The 16,508-nt window shown below is 65.7% G+C and overlaps 3 protein-coding genes across 3 annotated transcripts; 2 read left to right on the top strand and 1 right to left on the bottom strand.

Moving 5' to 3' along the window:
- The first annotated feature begins 299 nt into the window (after positions 1-299).
- Positions 300-6,004, top strand: MIEF1 (mitochondrial elongation factor 1). Its single transcript, XM_062202820.1, has 4 exons — positions 300-443; positions 1,833-2,010; positions 2,194-2,456; positions 2,795-6,004. The coding sequence occupies exons 1-4, from the start codon at positions 300-302 to the stop codon at positions 3,599-3,601; spliced, it is 1,392 nt and encodes a 463-aa protein (XP_062058804.1). The 3' UTR covers positions 3,602-6,004.
- A 2,242-nt stretch (positions 6,005-8,246) lies between these two features.
- Positions 8,247-10,121, top strand: ATF4 (activating transcription factor 4). Its single transcript, XM_062202819.1, has 3 exons — positions 8,247-8,440; positions 8,849-9,166; positions 9,255-10,121. The coding sequence occupies exons 2-3, from the start codon at positions 8,950-8,952 to the stop codon at positions 10,061-10,063; spliced, it is 1,026 nt and encodes a 341-aa protein (XP_062058803.1). The 5' UTR covers positions 8,247-8,440; positions 8,849-8,949; the 3' UTR covers positions 10,064-10,121.
- Positions 10,122-13,457: 3,336 nt separating this feature from the next.
- Positions 13,458-16,212, bottom strand: RPS19BP1 (ribosomal protein S19 binding protein 1). Its single transcript, XM_062202818.1, has 4 exons — positions 16,149-16,212; positions 15,887-16,015; positions 14,165-14,262; positions 13,458-14,042 (listed from the first exon to the last, which is right to left on the bottom strand). The coding sequence occupies exons 1-4, from the start codon at positions 16,198-16,200 to the stop codon at positions 13,911-13,913; spliced, it is 411 nt and encodes a 136-aa protein (XP_062058802.1). The 5' UTR covers positions 16,201-16,212; the 3' UTR covers positions 13,458-13,910.
- Between the last annotated feature and the right edge of the window lie 296 nt (positions 16,213-16,508).

Below are 16,508 nucleotides of genomic sequence, written 5' to 3'. Positions count from 1 at the left end.
GCGCTCTGCGTGGTGGCGTGTGAGCGAGCGGGGTCGCGGGCGCTCCGCTGCCGCGGGACGTGGCATTGGCAGCGACCCACGCTTGCTGTTCTCAGAGCTTAGTGGCCGGGTTTCCCGCGTGCCTCCAGGTGCGTCGGGGACATGGAAGCCTCCCTGCCCGAGAGCACAGTGCTGGAGGCAGAGGGTGGGCTGCTGGTTCGGGGGAGTCCCCTGACCTTGTGGGGGATTGGCTTGCTGGGGAGAGGGTTCGGGAGGCCCCGTGGTGACGGCTGTGTCCCATCTTCATCCCCAGGTGAGCGATGGCAGGCGCCGGGGAGCGCAAAGGCAAGAAGGATGACAACGGAATCGGCACGGCCATCGACTTCGTGCTGTCCAATGCCCGGCTGGTGCTGGGGGTGGGTGGAGCGGCCATGCTGGGCATCGCCACGCTGGCGGTGAAGCGGGTAGGTGTGCGGCCAGGGCCGGGGGTGGCGGTGGTGACGCCCGGACAGGACTGTGGCGTCTAGTGTGACCGGCGTGTGAGCACTACCAGACGAGACCTTAGAGAGAATTCAGTAAATCCGCTTCTAGGACTGCACCCTGAGGAAAGCCCTGCAGGGGTGGGCGTTCCAGCACGGTGGGCGGAGCTGTGTCGGGACCTGCGTCCATCGGCAGAGTGCTCCTCTGCTTCTTGTCCAGCTCCCTGCTCATGCGCCCTGGGACTTGGGCCCCTGCCACCCACGTGGGAAACCCAGATGGAATTCCTGGCTCCCGGCTTCGGCCTGGCCCAGCCCTGGCTGTTGTGGGCATTTGGGGAGTGAACCAGCAGATGGACGAGCTCTCTGTCTCTCTCCATAACTGCCTTTCAAACAAGTAATCTTTTTTTTTTTTTTAAAGATTTATTTATTTATTTGAAAGTCAGAGTTACACAGAGAGAGCAGAGGCAGAGAGAGAGAGCGATCAAACAAGTAATCTTAAAAAAAAATTATTGGAGATAGGAGTAGGTTTATCTCCGCAAATATAAAATTGCACCCAAACTACCCTTCCTTGACGACCTTATTTAAAATAGCATCACCTAGCCACATACATAAGGGGATTTCTAAAAGCTCCCGGGCGTGCTGCCAGCACAGCCTTTGACACTACATCCCACCTGGCAGTGCCGTTCAAGTTTTTTTTTTTTTTTAATTTATTTTTAAATTTTTTTGACAGGCAGAGTGGATAGTGAGAGAGACAGAGAGAAAGGTCTTCCTTTGCCGTTGGTTCATCCCCCAAATGGCCGCTGCGGCCGGCACACCGCGCTGATCCGAAGCCAGGAGCCCATGGTGGTTCTCCTGCTCTCCCGTGGGGTGCAGGGCCCAGGGACTTGGGCCATCCTCCACTGCACTCCCAGGCCACAGCAGAGAGCTGGCCTGGAAGAGGAGCAACCCGGACAGAATCCGGTGCCTCAACTGGGACTAGAACCCGGTGTGCCGGTGCCGCAAAGCGGAGGATTAGCCTATTGAGCCGCGGCGCCGGCTCCCATTCAAGTTTTGCTGCTCCACTTCTGATCCAGCTTCCTGCTCCTGTGTCCTGGGACGTGGTGGTTAATGGCACAAGTGCCTGGGCTCCTGCCACATTTCTGGGAGACCTGGATAGGGTACTGGACTCTGGCTTCATTCCAGCCAAGCCTGACTGTTGTGGGCATTTGGGGAAAGAACCAGTGGATGGATGATCTCTCTCTCTTTCTCCTTCTGCCTTTCAAATTAAATGAAAAGAAATAAAAATAAAAACAGAATAGTTGAACTTCCCAGGACAAAGCTGGGGACAAGGACAGTTGGAAGGACAGGTGCATGTCTCGTGTCCTGTCATTTCAGATGTACGACCGGGCCATCAGCGCCCCTACCAGCCCTACCCGCCTGAGCCACTCAGGAAAGAGGAGCTGGGAAGAACCGACCTGGATGGGGTCCCCGCGCTTGCTGAACAGGGACATGAAGACGGGCCTGAGCCGCTCCCTGCAGACCCTCCCCACAGACGCCTCGGCCTTCGACACAGGTGAGGAGGCCGCACCCTGCCCTTGGTGGTCCTCCTGCGTTGCACAGCGTCTGGTGAGCACGCGTGTGCCAGCCCCCGGGTGGACACGTGCCCTCTGTGGGGCCCTTTCCTGTCTGGGGCTGACGCAGCTGTGGACCAAGCAAGCGTGGGAAGAGCTCACATGCCTCTCTCTTGCCTTGGCAGATACATTCTGCCCACCCCGGCCTAAGCCGTTGGCCAGGAAGGGCCAGGTAGACTTGAAGAAGTCACGACTCCGCATGTCCCTGCAGGAGAAACTCCTTTCTTACTACCGGAACCGGGCAGCCATCCCTGCTGGCGAGCAGGCACGGGCCAAGCAAGCTGCCGTGGACATATGCGCCGAGCTGCGGGGCTTCCTGCGGGCCAAGTTGCCTGACATGCCACTTCGGGACATGTACCTGAGTGGCAGCCTCTACGACGACCTGCAGGTACCCGGTGGCTCTCCGTGGAGGGCAGGGCTGGGCACTGGCCAGAGGCTACTCGTGGTGGTGCCGCGACAGGCGTCGCGTCCCAGCTCGGAGAGAGGCTGCGTCCTGTCTGCCCCGTGCAGTGCGCGGACGTGCGGACTGGCCATCTGCTGCCATCCGTAGTCGTGCCCACGGCTGTGAGAGGCTGCGAGAGGCCTCCTTCCCCAATCCTGTCCCCAGCTCGCTCTGTGGGTTGACAGGGCCGTGGAAAAGCTCTGGCCTGCCCTGCTGGGAGGCCCACGGGGGTTGGGCAGCGGGTCCCGAGCAGAGCCCTCAGAGCCCCCGCTCGTCCCCGACAGGTGGTGACAGCCGACCACATCCAGCTCATCGTGCCCCTCGTGCTGGAGCAGAACCTGTGGTCGTGCATCCCTGGCGAGGACACCATCATGAATGTCCCCGGCTTCTGCCTCGTGCGCCGTGAGAACCCGGAGTACTTTCCTCGCGGCAGTAGTTACTGGGACCGGTGCGTCGTGGGGGGCTACCTCTCCCCAAAGGCAGTGGCCGACACGTTTGAGAAGGTAGTGGCCGGCTCCATCAACTGGCCGGCCATAGGGTCCCTCTTGGACTATGTGATCCGGCCGGCTCCACCTCCAGAGGCCCTGACGCTGGAGGTGCAGTACGAGCGTGACAAGCATCTCGTCATTGACTTCCTGCCATCTGTGACCCTTGGCGACACCGTTCTGGTGGCCAGGCCACACCGGCTAGCCCAGCACGACAACCTGTGGCGGCTGAGCCTCCGTCCCGCCGAGACGGCGCGCTTGAGAGCTCTGGACCAGGCCGACGCGGGCTGCCGGGCCCTGTGCCTGAAGATTCTCAAGGCCATATGCAAGTCCACGCCCGCGCTGGGCCGCCTCACTGCCAGCCAGCTCACCAACGTCATCCTCCACCTGGCCCAGGAGGAGGCCGACTGGTCTCCAGGTGTGCTGGCCGACCGCTTCCTGCAGGCGCTCAGGGGACTGATCAGCTACCTGGAGGCCGGGGTCCTGCCCAGTGCCCTCAACCCCAAGGTGAACTTGTTCGCGGAGCTCACCCCTGAAGAAATAGACGAATTGGGATACACTCTCTATTGCTCCTTGTCTGAGCCAGAGGTGCTGCTGCAGACGTAGGGCGGCGAAGGCCAAGGCAGGTGTCGGGCGGCCAGGCCCTGGCTGTCCCGTGCTTGGCTGCGTAGCTGGTACCTCGCCGGGCCCCCTGGTGCCTCCTGGCCACTTCACGCTGATGGGAATGCCATCTCTGGTCTCCTAGTTCCAATCCTACCCTTTCTATTTTTGTTACCAAACACTGTGCTCCCTGCTCCCCCCTTGCTGCAGGCAGATCTTTCTGGAATGAATTGAGAGGTAGAAGGCTGGCCTGAGCTGTTGAGACCGCGGTGTTCTGTATGTGGGTCCAGGAGTCCTGTGCGGTCTGCCCTGCCCTGCCCTGGGTCCAGGAGTCCTGTGTGGTCTGCCCTGCCCTGCCCTGGGTCCAGGAGTCCTGTGTGGTCTGCCCTGCCCTGCGGCCTTTCCTGCTGGGTGTCCTGTCTCGTTCATGCCTTTTGTTTCTGGTTGCTGACGCGTGTCCCGATCCAGACACCGCCTGCTGTTAGCTGTGGCTGTTTCCGAGCTGCGCTCCGCGGAGCAGGTGCTAGTGCAGTCTGGGGTCTCTGGGGGTGAGGCTGGTGGAGAGTTGAACCTTGGTTCCTGGACAGGCCCATCCCCCCGGCTCCCGAGCACTTCTGATCCTGCGGGCGCTGAGAACGGCTCGCCTGGGGCACCATGCTGACCCGTAGGAGACACTGAGTGCAGTTACTTGCGAGATGGTGCTTCTTAGCGGCCTTGCGTGAGGAGGCGGTGGAGGGTAGTGCCTCTTGTGCGTGTGTCGTCCGTGGCTGCAGGAGTCGCCCGGTCCCAGAAGGGCAGCAGGCAGCTCCTCACCTTGAATGCTGTCCTTTGTCCCTTCCCTTGCTTTATTGCCAATTAGGACAAGGCCTTACAGGCACCCCACCGGAGAGCCGGGGGAGATGGACGGGAGGCTGAACGTCAGCCGGAAGGGGCAGGCCCCGCTGGGCTCGGGACAGGCTTCCTCCTGCTCGGCCTGCTTTTGTAGGATGTTGCCTTAGAGAGTGGCCCGCACGTCTTCCCCAGTGTCTGCTGTGGGAACCAGAAGTGGGGGCAGAGGCCGAGGGCAGGCCAACAGGACTTGCACAGCTGCCTCTGTCCCTGTGCCCACCCTGGGGAGATGGCGCTCCCTGGAGGACAGCACGCGAGAGGTGGGCACGTGCACGTCCTGCTTTCCCGCTGCAGCCGTGCCATCTCCGACGTGGGGACGTGGCGGACACTCCGTGCCAGCACCCCCTCGTTCCGCGGTTTTTTTCCCGTTTGTTGGCAAGAGGCGATTTCATTTCTGCTCTGCCCGTTCAGTGTTCTGCTTCCTGCCTGTCGTCATGAGACGGCAGCTGTCCCTTCCTTCCCAGGGACGGCGCCGGCACCTCAGCTGCTCTGACTGCGGGGGGAGGTGCCGAGCTGCTGTGTCCTAGGTCGGGAGGGGGACCTCCTCTGTAGGGTCCGCTGTTCTCCCGCGTGTAGGCAGGGTCCCTGCGGGTGGCTCTGCTGTTTGGTTTGTGTGAAGCCCTGAGCGGATGAAACACCCAAAGCCAAGATCCTGTCTCACCTGGCTGGCATCGGACTCCAGCACACGGACCCGTCCCTGAGGTTCAGGGCCCAGTCTGGTGTCCACGACGGGGAGGGGGTCCCTGGAGAGGCCACACATTGCTGTGTGTGGACGTGGTGTTGAGATGAAGGATCTGGGTTGCCTGCCACGAGCACCCTCAAACACGCAGGTTCCTGGGCCGGCCTTCTGACCCAGTCCATGTAATACAGACACTGGACAGCGCTCCACAGAGAAGCGATTTGTGGAGGCCCACCAAGACCGTAAGGAGGCCACGTGGTCAGACCACACGGAGCTGATTCAGGGAGGGGATGCGTGTGTCCCGAGAGGACCTCTGGACTCCCACGAAGCCTAACCGTTCCTTTGCCATCTTGTCAGCAGGAGCTTTGTGGGTGTCCTGGGTCCTGGCGCGTGGCGGCTCTCGGCCGTCCCAGTGGGCAGTGGGCCGGGACCGGGCAGGCCCTGCTCTTGGCTGTGGGGGCCGGCCAGGTGCCCTGAGCTGCCTGGGGGGGAGGAGGGCCTGGTGCTCTGAGCTGCCAGGGGGCGGAGGGCCGGGGCTGCCTTTGGGGGGAGGTGCTGTGACGCGTGCCCCCACGTTGCCTTTGTGGTGGCGCCCACGTCTTCCTGAAGTGACCGCGTCTGCTGCTCCTCCAGCCCGGCGTGTGTGCACCACGGGTGAGCGACCCGCAGACTCGGCCTGCCGCCCGAAAAGCACATTTATCGCTACCTTGAAGACCTCATCGATTCCAAGTTTAGTTTCCTTCTCTCCTGGCACTCTTCCCACAAAATGAGTTGAAGACAACAGTATTTTTCTCGATTTGCCTGGTTGTGACTTTTTAAAAATAAAAGAAAGGAAAGACGTGTGGCAGCTCGTGTTTGGGAGCCTGGCGTCCGCTGGCCTCAGGCCCGAGCGAGTGGCTGGCGCTGCGCCCTCAGGGCACTTGGGGGCTGGTGGCTCTGGTGAGGTTCAAGTTCAGGACCCAGGGACCCTGGAGAGGCGCGAGGGCGTCCTGGGGTGGGGCCTAGTGCCCCGGCGCTCTGCCCTTTTGCCTGCAGTGTAAGGCCAAGGAGCAGCACCAGATGTGGGGTCCCCAGTCAGCCGTAGCCTGGGGGTGCTGGCCTGTCTTGATCACCTCCTAGTCTAAACTCGCGGTCCCGCGGGTGCCCCCAGCGGTGGTGGCCTGTTGGCTGGTGGACTGGACAGCAGCCACGGTCTGTCTGGGTTCACGTGAGAACAGTGAGACGGAGCCCTTCCACAGCACGGAGAGGGAAATAGCCCCTCCAGGAGCTCGGGCTCCCGTGTCTGGTGTGGAACGTCCCGCGGGCCCAGCTCCGGGTCCCCATTGTCGCCGGGAGAGACTTGGAAGTGTGACGGGGTCTCCCGACAGAGCAGTGGGCACAGGCTGCACGGGACCCTGCTTCCCCCACTTCTACGGCCGCTGTCCCGAGGTCCTGCAGAGTCCACCCGCAGAAGGCGGGCCCAGGTCTCCTGGACGATACGGATAATGGCACAGCGATCTTTTGTTAAAGAGCTGGTGCTGTGGCGTAGTAGATAAACCTCTGCCTGTGGCACTGGCAGCCCATATGGCACCATTTCGTGTCCCAGCTGCTCTTCCGATCCAGCTCTGCTTCTGGCCTGGGAAAGCAGAAGATGGCCCTTGGGCTCTGCACCCCCGTGGGAGGCTAAGCTCCAGCCGTTGCGGCCACTTGGGGAGTGAACCAGCGGATGGAAGCTCTCTCTGCCTCTCACCTCACAAGTAAGTTAAAAAAACTTGTTTTATTTGAAAGGCAAAAATTAAGAGCTCTTCCATCTGGTTCATTCCCCAAATGGCCAAGAGCTGGAACTCCATCCGGGTCTCCCACGTGGGTGCAGGGGTGCAGCGCTCTCCCGGGGCAGCTGTAGGCTGCGGGGTCGCGGGTGGCGGCGCAGGAGTCCCACCGCCTTCTGCACCCCTCCTCCCGACCCCCGGGAGAGGGCAGCGCCCTAGCCTCGGCCGCGGGTCAGTTCCGGGAGGAGCCCCCTGGGGAAGCAGGGTGACCACACAGGGACAGGCCGGGAGTGGGGACCCCGAGTTAGTGCGGCGGGAGCGCTTCCCGCGCGCGGGCCGGGCCCAGCACGGCCAGTGTCCGCCAGCAGACGGGGGAGCCGGGAGGCCCCGTGCACGCTGGGGAGGGTGGCCCGGGGCCCCAGAGCAGGGTGTCTGTCCAGCCAGCAGCGCTCGCGGGAGCTCTGCGCGGCCGGGCCCGGCTCCCCGGGAACTCCTGTCCCCCGCGGGGCCGCCAGGCCACGTCCGGAGCTCATGGGAACCACCCGGGTTCGCGGCGGGGCTGGGCCTGCAGAGGTCAGGAGGCGTCCCCGCGGTCCACCAGCGACGCCCTGCAGCAGCAAGGGCGCCGTGGACACGCAGGCTGGCCAGTGAGGTCAGCGGAGGACGCAGAGCCGGCCCGGACGGCAGGCTCCCCCGCCCCTGGGGCCCGGGCCCGCTCGGAGGCCGCTGGGCGCTGGTTTCTGCCGCTGCGGCCGCCCCGGGGCCTGGATCGCTCGCGGGCCGCCGAGCTTATAACCAGCAGTCGCGCGGGCACGGCCGCAGGCCAGGCCGCTCCAGCCCCTTCCCGCGCAGACCCGGGCCCCCGCGCCGAGTGGCCCGCCCCCCTCGGGCCCTGGGCCAATAGGAACTCAAGGTATATATGACTCCTCATGCCTGAGCCAATCATCTCGACGCGCGCTCCCCGCCAGCATCTCGCGCGATAACCGGACGGCCTCGGCCTTCACAATAAAAAGCCTCCTTGGAAAGAAAGGCAGTTCCCGCCCCGCCCCTGGGAGAGATCCCTCCGCGCATCCGGGCATCGGGGGGGGGGAAGAACGAGACTCTTTGATCTTGGACGCCTTGTAAAGTAGTGCGCCTTTTTCCTGACGTGAGATCTTGAAAGTAAACTACTTTTCTGTACACGGCTACGCCTCGGACATAAAAGCCCCGGGGAGGGAAGCGGTGGGGACGCCGGGGAGTGGGCGGGAGGCGCGGGTCACATGGCCGCGGCGGAAGGATGCGTCCTGTGCTGTGAGGCGGCCGCGGCCGAGTCTATAAAAGCCCGGCGGGCGGCGCGCCGCCGCCATTACCGCTGCGCCCGCCCGTCGATGTAGACCGCCTCGGAGTCGCGCCCTTCCTCCTCCCGTCCCGCAGGGCCGCGGCCACCATGGCGTATTAGAGGCAGCAGTGCCTGCGGCAGCGTTGGCCTTTGCAGCGGCGGCAGCAGCACCAGGCTCTGCAGCGGCAACCCCCAGCGGCTTAAGCCATGGCGTGAGTGTTGGGCCCGGCGAGGGGGCCGGGGCCGGGGCTTGGGCGCGGCCTGCGGCCGGGGCCGCGTCGCCGAGGCGGAAGCGGTTTTACGAGCGCCGGGGACGCGTGGTTCCTGTTTGCGTGTCCTTGGGTGGGGTCGGGAGAGCGCGGCCTGGCGCCCGCGTACCCGGGGAGGTGGGGGGCTCGCTGTCCTCGGAGCCCCCTCCCCCGCTCCCCGCCGGCGGGGGTCGCGGTGACCGTCCCGAAACGTGGCGGCGGCCAAGATGGCGGCGGGAGGCGGTGCGGGGTGAGTCACGGGGCGGGGCGGGCGGGCGCCGGCCTCGCGGGGGCGGGCATGGCCGCGGGTGCACCTGCCGCCCGGGCGGCCCGTGCCTCGGCCCTCATGGCGGCCCTGCCGCTCGCCCGCAGGCTCCTCACGGCACCCAGCAGCAGCGTTGCTGTCACGGACAGAGACACCTTCGAGCTGAGCCCCTGCCCCGGTTCCAGCGCAGCCCCGCGACACGGCCGACATGAGCTTCCTGCACAGCGCGGGGTTGGCGGGGGACTTGGCGTCCCCCTTCGACCAGGCGGCTTTGGGGGCTGAGGAGGGCCTGGGGCTCCTGGACGACTACCTGGAGGTGGCCACGCCCTGGAAGCCTCCCGGGCCCCCCGGCGACAAGGCTGCGGCGGGCTTCTCGGAATGGCTGGCGGCGGACGGGCTGCCGGGCGCCTCCGCCGACGGCAAGGGTGAGTGCCGGGGGTGGGCGTGTGGGAGGGGGCGCGCGGGGCGGGGCGGGGGGGCGCCGGCCTCACGGGCCCTCGCCGCGCCCCGCAGAGGACGCCTTCTCCGGGACGGACTGGATGTTGGAGAAAGTGGACCTCAAGGAGTTCGACTTCGACGCCCTGCTGAGCTTGGACGACCTGGAGACCGTGCCCGACGAGCTGCTGGCCTCGCTGGACGACTCGTGTGACCTCTTCGCCCCCCTGGCCCTGGACGCGCTCAAGGAGCTGCCCCAGGCGGGGAGCCCGCTCGGCCCCCTCCCCGCGAGCCTGCCGCAGGTCGCCCCCTGCACCTTCCTGCAGCCCCTGCCCCTGTCGCTGGGGGTCGCGGCCGCCTCCCCGGATGAGTCGTTCAGCTTGGAGCTGGGCAGCGAGGTGGACATCGCCGACGGGGACCGGAAGCCCGAGTCGCCCGGCCTGGGCCCCGTGGTCCCGCAGAGCGTCAAGGAGGAGGACAGCCCCTCGGACAACGACAGCGGCGTCTGCATGAGCCCGGAGTCCTACCCGGGCTCCCCGCAGCGCAGCCCCTCCGCCTCCACCCCCAGGGTCTCCCCGCTCAGGGGCCCGCCCGCCCCCACCCGCCCCAAGCCCTACGAGCCTGCGGCGGCCGCGGCGGCGCGCGTGAAGGGCGAGAAGCTGGAGAAGAAGCTCAAGAAGATGGAGCAGAACAAGACGGCCGCCACGCGCTACCGGCAGAAGAAGCGGGCGGAGCAGGAGGCGCTGGCGGGCGAGTGCCGGGGGCTGGAGGAGCGCAACGCCGCCCTGCGGGAGAGGGCCGACGGCCTGGCCAAGGAGATCCAGTACCTCAAGGACCTGCTGGAGGAGGTGCGCGCGGCCCGCGGCAGGAGGAGGGTCCCCGCCTAGGGCGCCGCCTGTGCACAGGAGGCGCCACTGTAATAAATTATTTTGTAGTGAAAGCACACCTGAGAGTTGTGTCCTGTGGCTCGCACACCTCTGGGCGGGGCAGATGTGAGAGTCCCCTGGTGGGATCTGGTCTGGGGCGGGTGCTCAGGTCAGGGCCAGCGTGTGCCCGGTCCAGAGCGCGGTCTCCAGGAGCCCGGTGGCTGGACTTCACCTTGTCTGAGGTCAGGCCCACAATCTTGCTGCCAGGGCTACAGATGAGTGGAGGTGAGAGCCAGAGCCCAGCTGCGGCAGGTGCCCTCCCTTGCCTTGTGTTCCTTAGAGGGGGGGGGTGCCCCATCCTGCATACACAGGGATCCGTGGAGAGCTGATTAAGATTTATTTGAAGGCAGAGTTAGACCGGTTTTCATCTGGCTCACACACCAGATGGCCACAGCAGCCAGGGCTGGGCTGAAGCAAAAGCCTGGAGCTTCTTCCAGGTCTCCCATGTAGACGCTGGGGCCGGAGCACTTGGGCATCTTAAAGAGCTGGATTGGAAGTGGAGCAGCCGGGATTCAAACTGGTGCCCACATGGGATTCTGGCACTGCAGGCTGCTTTACCTGCTACGCCACAGCACTGGCCCTGAGCTAGGGGGTCAGATCCCAGTGTTCTGTGCCAGCAGTTAGGACACACGCCACCCGAGGGATTGTCAGTCTGGGGCCCGGGCCCATCTTTGAGATTTTCGAATCCCCCCCCTTGTCAAAATCTCGGGGAGCCACCCAGCGGTCGCCCGCGTCTTAGGAGGTTCTAGAACCACACTGACGCTGGCGTTGCCACTCCTTGGCTGTGTGACCTTGGAGTTTTCCTTCTCTGCCTCCATAGGTCAGATTTTTTTCACACAGGGAAATACTGGTACCTGTTCACTCCCCAAATCCTTAACAGCTGTGCCAAAGGTGGGAACCAGGAACTCCATCCGGGTCTCCCGTGTACCTCCTCCCCAGCACAGGGCAGGAAGCTGGCCAGAGGCAGGGTTGGCAGGGTCTGGTCTGGCATCAGGACACCTGCCCTCCCAGAACTCAGGCCACCTGACGGCACCTACAGAGACCTCCCAGCTGGCAAGGCTGCAGGAGCCATCGGCGCCAGGCCGAGCGCCTCCGTGAAAGGACACGGCCCTAGGAGCAGAGGCCTCCATCCGGTTGGAGGAGGGCTTTAGTGCTTTGTGGTCAAGCCAGGGCTTCCGAGAAAGAGGGGGTGTGGCCTGGATCCCCAACAAAGGGGAAGTTTCTTAGGTTCCAGGAAACCTGAACTCTTCCCTGAAATGGGGGCTTGGGGGAGGGGCTCGAGGAGCGAGGGCATCCAAGGCCCCCATTGGCATAGCTGCTGGGCAGGGGGTGCTCGGCTCTTCCTCTGGGTCACTCCCCAAGTGGCTGCAACGGCCAGGGCTGGGCTGGGCCAGAGCCTGGAGCCCCATGCAGGTCTCCCATGCCTCCCCAGGTTAGCAGGATTGGAAGCGAGCAGCTGGGATGTTTCCTAGTCCTTGCTCTGTGCCTCACTTGGTTTTGACTACTGGTTTTGCCACACACACCCAGCACCGTGCCTGCTTTGCCCAAGGGGTACCTGGCTCAACCTGAGGGACAAGGATGGTGCCAAGCAGAGGGCGCTGAGGAGGGGACAGGACAGCAGCCCCAGAGGTGACCTAGCCACCCGGGCCAGGGCCACACCTGGCCACAGGCCAATGCCCCACAGTGGTCAAGCTGTCATTTGGGAGCTGGGAAATGTGCCGGGGAGGGGGCACCCACACTGGCTGCGGCCCTCCCCCGGCTCCTGGACCCTGTGGGCCTGTGCCCTGCTCCACACGGCCCCTCTGCTCAGCTTGTTCCTACCTCAGGGCCTTGGTACTTGCTGTTCCCCAGGCCTCTCTGTCCCCCACGACTGCTCCTACTGGGCACTGAGACAGCGTGAGACGATGGGCAGGGAGGGGATGCTGGGCGGCACCAGGAGCGGTGGCTGGAGGCCAGGAATCCCCTGTGCTGGGGACCCCTGGAGGAGTGCCAGACACCCAGGTGGACAGGGCTGCAGGTGCTAGATGGATGTGGAGTCCGGGGCAAGCACCCCGCCCCAGCAGGACCCCTGGGGGCAGGCGGCAGGAGACCCAGGATCCAGCAGCCTGGCCCGAGCTCTGAGCAGGGCTGGCGTCCTGCCAGGTGAGCCTGAAGCCCGCCCTGCTGGGGTCCCGCAGGGCAGAACCACCCCACTCCTGCCCCAACGCTCTCGGCCACAGCCCAGCCCGGAAGTGGGACAGAAGTCCGGCTGAGACCCTCTTGGTTGCGCTGTGGGCTCCTCGAACTCTGGGCCCAGACTTGTCAGCCTTTGGGGCTTTCACATCTACCGGGGTTCTTGGTCAAGGGGGGCCTCTTCCTGTTCTGTCCTTTCAGCCTTGGCTTGAGTGACAGGACAGCGTCCCCTTGTTGGGCCAGCACCAGCCTCCTGGTCACCTGACCAGAACCATCCACGGGGACTGTTCACCCCGGACCTGCGGGACAGAGGGGCGTGGCCAGGCACCCCACCCCCACCCCGGAGCCCCTGCGCTACCTGGCGTCAGCGGGAGGGGAGATGGCGCAGACCTCAGGAGCAGGACAGGGTCGGACCCCCGCTTGTCTCCTCCTGACCTGGGAGGGACCTGGGAACAGCAAGTGCCACGGCTGCAGGTGTGTCCTTGGCCAGCCTGTTCTTCCGTGACGCAGATGGCCTTGAGCAAGCGGCTGAGCCGGCTTCTGGCTAAGCTACTTAGCAAGCGGTGGGATCTGCGGATGCCCCTGGGGTGCCCGCACCCCAGCCCCGCGGCACCCAGCTGCCTGCTAGGCGTGCCGGAGTGATGGCTCAAATACGTGGGCCCTTCCACTCTGTGGGAGACCCCAACCGAGATCCTGCCTCCTGGGCCTCCCTCCTCTTCCTCCTCTCCAGCCGGCCCTGACCTCCTGGGCAGCTCGGGGCCCCTCTGTCCGGCTCATGGGATGGAAAGTGGGCTGGAGACCAGAGCAGCGGAGGCGGCCGTGGTGGGCCCTCTCACACAGGCAGCCTCCACTGCACCACTGCTGAGCCCGTCCCGGCCGGTGCTGGCGGGCTGTACCCACCCGACCCAGCCCCAGGACTCAGCGGAAGCCGGCACCCTGGGCTGAGGAGGACAAGGGCCGCGGCCCAGGCCTTGGGTGCAGGGCGCTGGCTGGAATGCCGTGGTCACCACGGGGGAGCCTGGGCCCCTGGGAGGGTCGGGCGGTGCCTGCTTCTGGGGGCGAGGCCCGGCAGCTGCCAGGCGATCTTTGCCTCTAGGGCCGCCACTCCTGCGGCAGGAGACATGGCTGGGGGTCGGCGGGCACTGGAGGACTCGGACCCGGAGTGGAGCACCGCCCGGTGCAGTGGGGCACGGAGGCGCCCGGTGCCAGACGGGAGGCAGCAGCACACACACAGCTCCTGGGCCCACGTTTATCAAAACCCGGAAGCCCACCCCAGATGGGAGGTGTGGCTGCCAGTAACTGGCCTCTCTCCACAGCCAACAGCCCAGGGGCACCTCCCAGCCAAAGCAAACAAAACAGAAACGTCTTTGCAGCAGGTGCAGGTGCTGTGAGCGTCCATCCCTAACTCGTGGACGTCCAGGCCAGGCCTGTGCAAATCCCCCCAGGGCTTCCCCCTCACCAGCTCCACTCCACCCTCCCTGCGCTCCAGGCCCAGGGCTTCCCAGAGCCAGGTTGGTTCTCCATCGCCACCTCCTGGCCAAGCGGTGCACGGCGCACACGGCAGGGTGTGGGCCAGCAGAGGAGGGCAGCTGGAGGAGGCTGGGCCCGAGCCCCAGTCCCCAGGGTCCCAGGGAGCCTAGCTGCCAAAGTATTCCTGCTGGAACCTCTGGAAGTCCTCCTCCGTGAACACCGTGCCCTCCGCCTTCTTCTTCTTGGTCTTGGCCACGGGCCGGTCACAGGCCTTGCGGCCTCGGTTCTGCCGCAGGATCTGGGAAGGGGGCAGAAGCCAGGCCCTGACCCGAGGTCCCCGGGGGGTGTGCACAGGGCAGGGCAGGGCGCACCAGCTCCCCCACCCGGCCTCCACCCCCCAGTCCCCGTCCCCCGACACACCTGCTGGCTCATGGACTCGGCCACGGGGCTCCTGGCGCTGGTCATGAACTTCAGGTTTGCCCTGAGGTGGTCTTGGCACTCTCGCTTCCGGTACTCGGCTGTGGGTGGCGGGCAGGGCAGCATTTCAGACCCACTCCCTGGAAGCCTTCTGTGCTGCCGCCCCTCCCCAGACGTGCGGCAGCCTGGCTGCCCGTGTGCCGCGCCCACGCAGACCCCTGCCCTGTGCCGGCACGAGAGGAGCAAGGGAGCAGCGTCTCACAGGGTGGCTGCGGGCCGGGAGCGTGGCGCAGGGTGGCAGGCCACTGCTGGGACTCCTGACCCCAAAGCAGGTCTGTGTGTGACCCAGCACCCTGCAGGTGCGCGGTGGGAGGCCGCGCTGACGGCTCAGGGCCAGGGGTCCCTCCGCCTGTGGGGGAGACTCGGCCGGAGCTCCTGGCTCCCGGTTTCAGCGTGGCTCGCCCTGGCTGTTGTGGACATTTGGGGAGTGAACGAGCAGATGGAGATCTCCGTCACTCTCTCAAATAATGGGGAACAGTGAGGGAATGCAAGGGGTGCCGGGCAGCAGTGAGAGGGGCAGGCTCCGGGCTCCCCAAACCGACGCTGAGCAGTGGGCTGAGGCCGGGGAGGCTGGGGGCCAGGCGGGGCCTCATCAGCCTGCCTACGACCTCTGGTTCCTACTGCAGGGAGCCCCGGGGGTGCGGGCAGGAGGGATCTGACTTCCCACATCACCTGGGTTGCTGCTGAAAACAAGATAGTGTGTGTGTGTGTGTTTGTGTGAGAGAGAGAGAGAGAGAGACAGACAGACAGGAGAGTGGTGAGGAGGCTTCTACAACACTCCGGGTAAGTGGGGCTACAGCTTATCCGAGGTGGCGAGCATGCGGGGGCTCCCCTCCCCAGGGCGGCCCCCAGGCCCAGTCCACGAATGCAGGGTGGGGCACCGCTCCCCAGGGCGGCCCCCAGGCTCAGTCTGAGCACTCAGCACGGGGGCCCGGGCCAAGTCCACCCACAGGACGCCTGGGTGGCATGGGAGGCAGCGAGGGAGGGGTCGGGGGCATGGGGTGAGGGCAGGGTGGGCGAGGGGGCTGACTGCCGGCTTCCGTCCCTCCTGCTCCGCAGCAGCACCACTGGGGCCTCCCGGCTCAGGCTGTCTCCTCCTGGAGCTCCGGCCTCTAACCAACCCCTCAGCACGTCTACGCATCCGGCCTCCGCAGCCCCCCGGGGCCCGCCAGGCGGGAGACCTGGATGGAGCTCCTGGTTTTGGCCTGGCCCAGCCCTGGCTGCTGTGGCCATCTGGGGAGTGAATCAGTGTTTGAAGGACCCTCTCCCCTCCCCTCCCCTCCCCCTCCCCTCCCTCTCCCTCTCTCTGCCTTTCAAGTAAATAAATGAACCTTTTTAAGGTCAAACATCTTTTTCAAAGGTTGATTTATTTGAGAGAGTGACAGAGAAGGGAGAGACAGCGAGACAAAGACCATCCGTCCGCTGGCTCGCTCCCCAGATGGCTGCACGCGGGTGCAGGGGCCCCTCCGCCGCTCCCCCGGGCCCGGCAGGGACGGGCGCCGGCCGCCAGCCGCCTCCTGACCCAGGCCCTCTGCACGTGCCGTTCCTTCTAAAACGCTCCTCCGACTCGCCCCCGGCTCTCGGCCGTCTCCTCTGAGCCCGTCTCGGACCACGGCCGTCGTCCCTCCACGGGCTCCCCGCCGCGCCGGCCCGCCCCGAACTCACCCAGAGCCGACTTGGGCGCCTTCCCCTTGGCCGAGTTCCGCAGCCTCTGCGTCCGGGCGGCCTTCGCCTTCCGGGCCCGCTTGTCCGGGGCCCCGCTCGCCTGGGCCTGGCCGGCAGCGGCCCGGGGGGCTGCAAGGGAGGCGCGGGTCGGGCCTGGGTCGGAGGCCGCGCAGGGCCGCCATCCCGCGGGCTAACCCGGCCCGGGCCAGTCCCCCACCTCCGCGACCCTGCCGCCCTCCCGCCCCAGCCAAGGCGGCCTCACCCTCGGACGCCGCCAGCAGCTCCAAGCCCCGCCGCAGCAGAGAGGCCGACATGACTACGGCCGGCCCCGCCCACCTGCCGCACGCTACTTCCGCTGCGGCTGTTCCGGTCTCCTCCCCGGAAACCGGAGCCGTACCCGAGGGTTCCGGAGTGCCGGGCGGAAGTGCCCACGGCCTTAGAACGCATGCGTTAGGGCTTACCTCTGGCGCCGGAGGAGGGGCGGGAGCCGGGGGCGGGTCCGAGGCGCGGAGGGACACATTTGTCGTCCAATCCCATCCCAGCACCGCCGTGCACGCCAGGCCACGCCTTCTCCCGGAAGCGGCCGGCATCAGGCGCAGGCTGCGGGTCGGTGCCCTCGTGG

This window comes from Lepus europaeus, chromosome 10 (genome assembly GCF_033115175.1).
Source record: "Lepus europaeus isolate LE1 chromosome 10, mLepTim1.pri, whole genome shotgun sequence".
In the NCBI taxonomy this organism is placed as follows: Eukaryota; Metazoa; Chordata; class Mammalia; order Lagomorpha; family Leporidae; genus Lepus; species Lepus europaeus.
The sequence above is the reverse complement of the archived record's forward strand: the minus strand, read 5'-3'. Positions and strand labels throughout refer to the sequence as shown.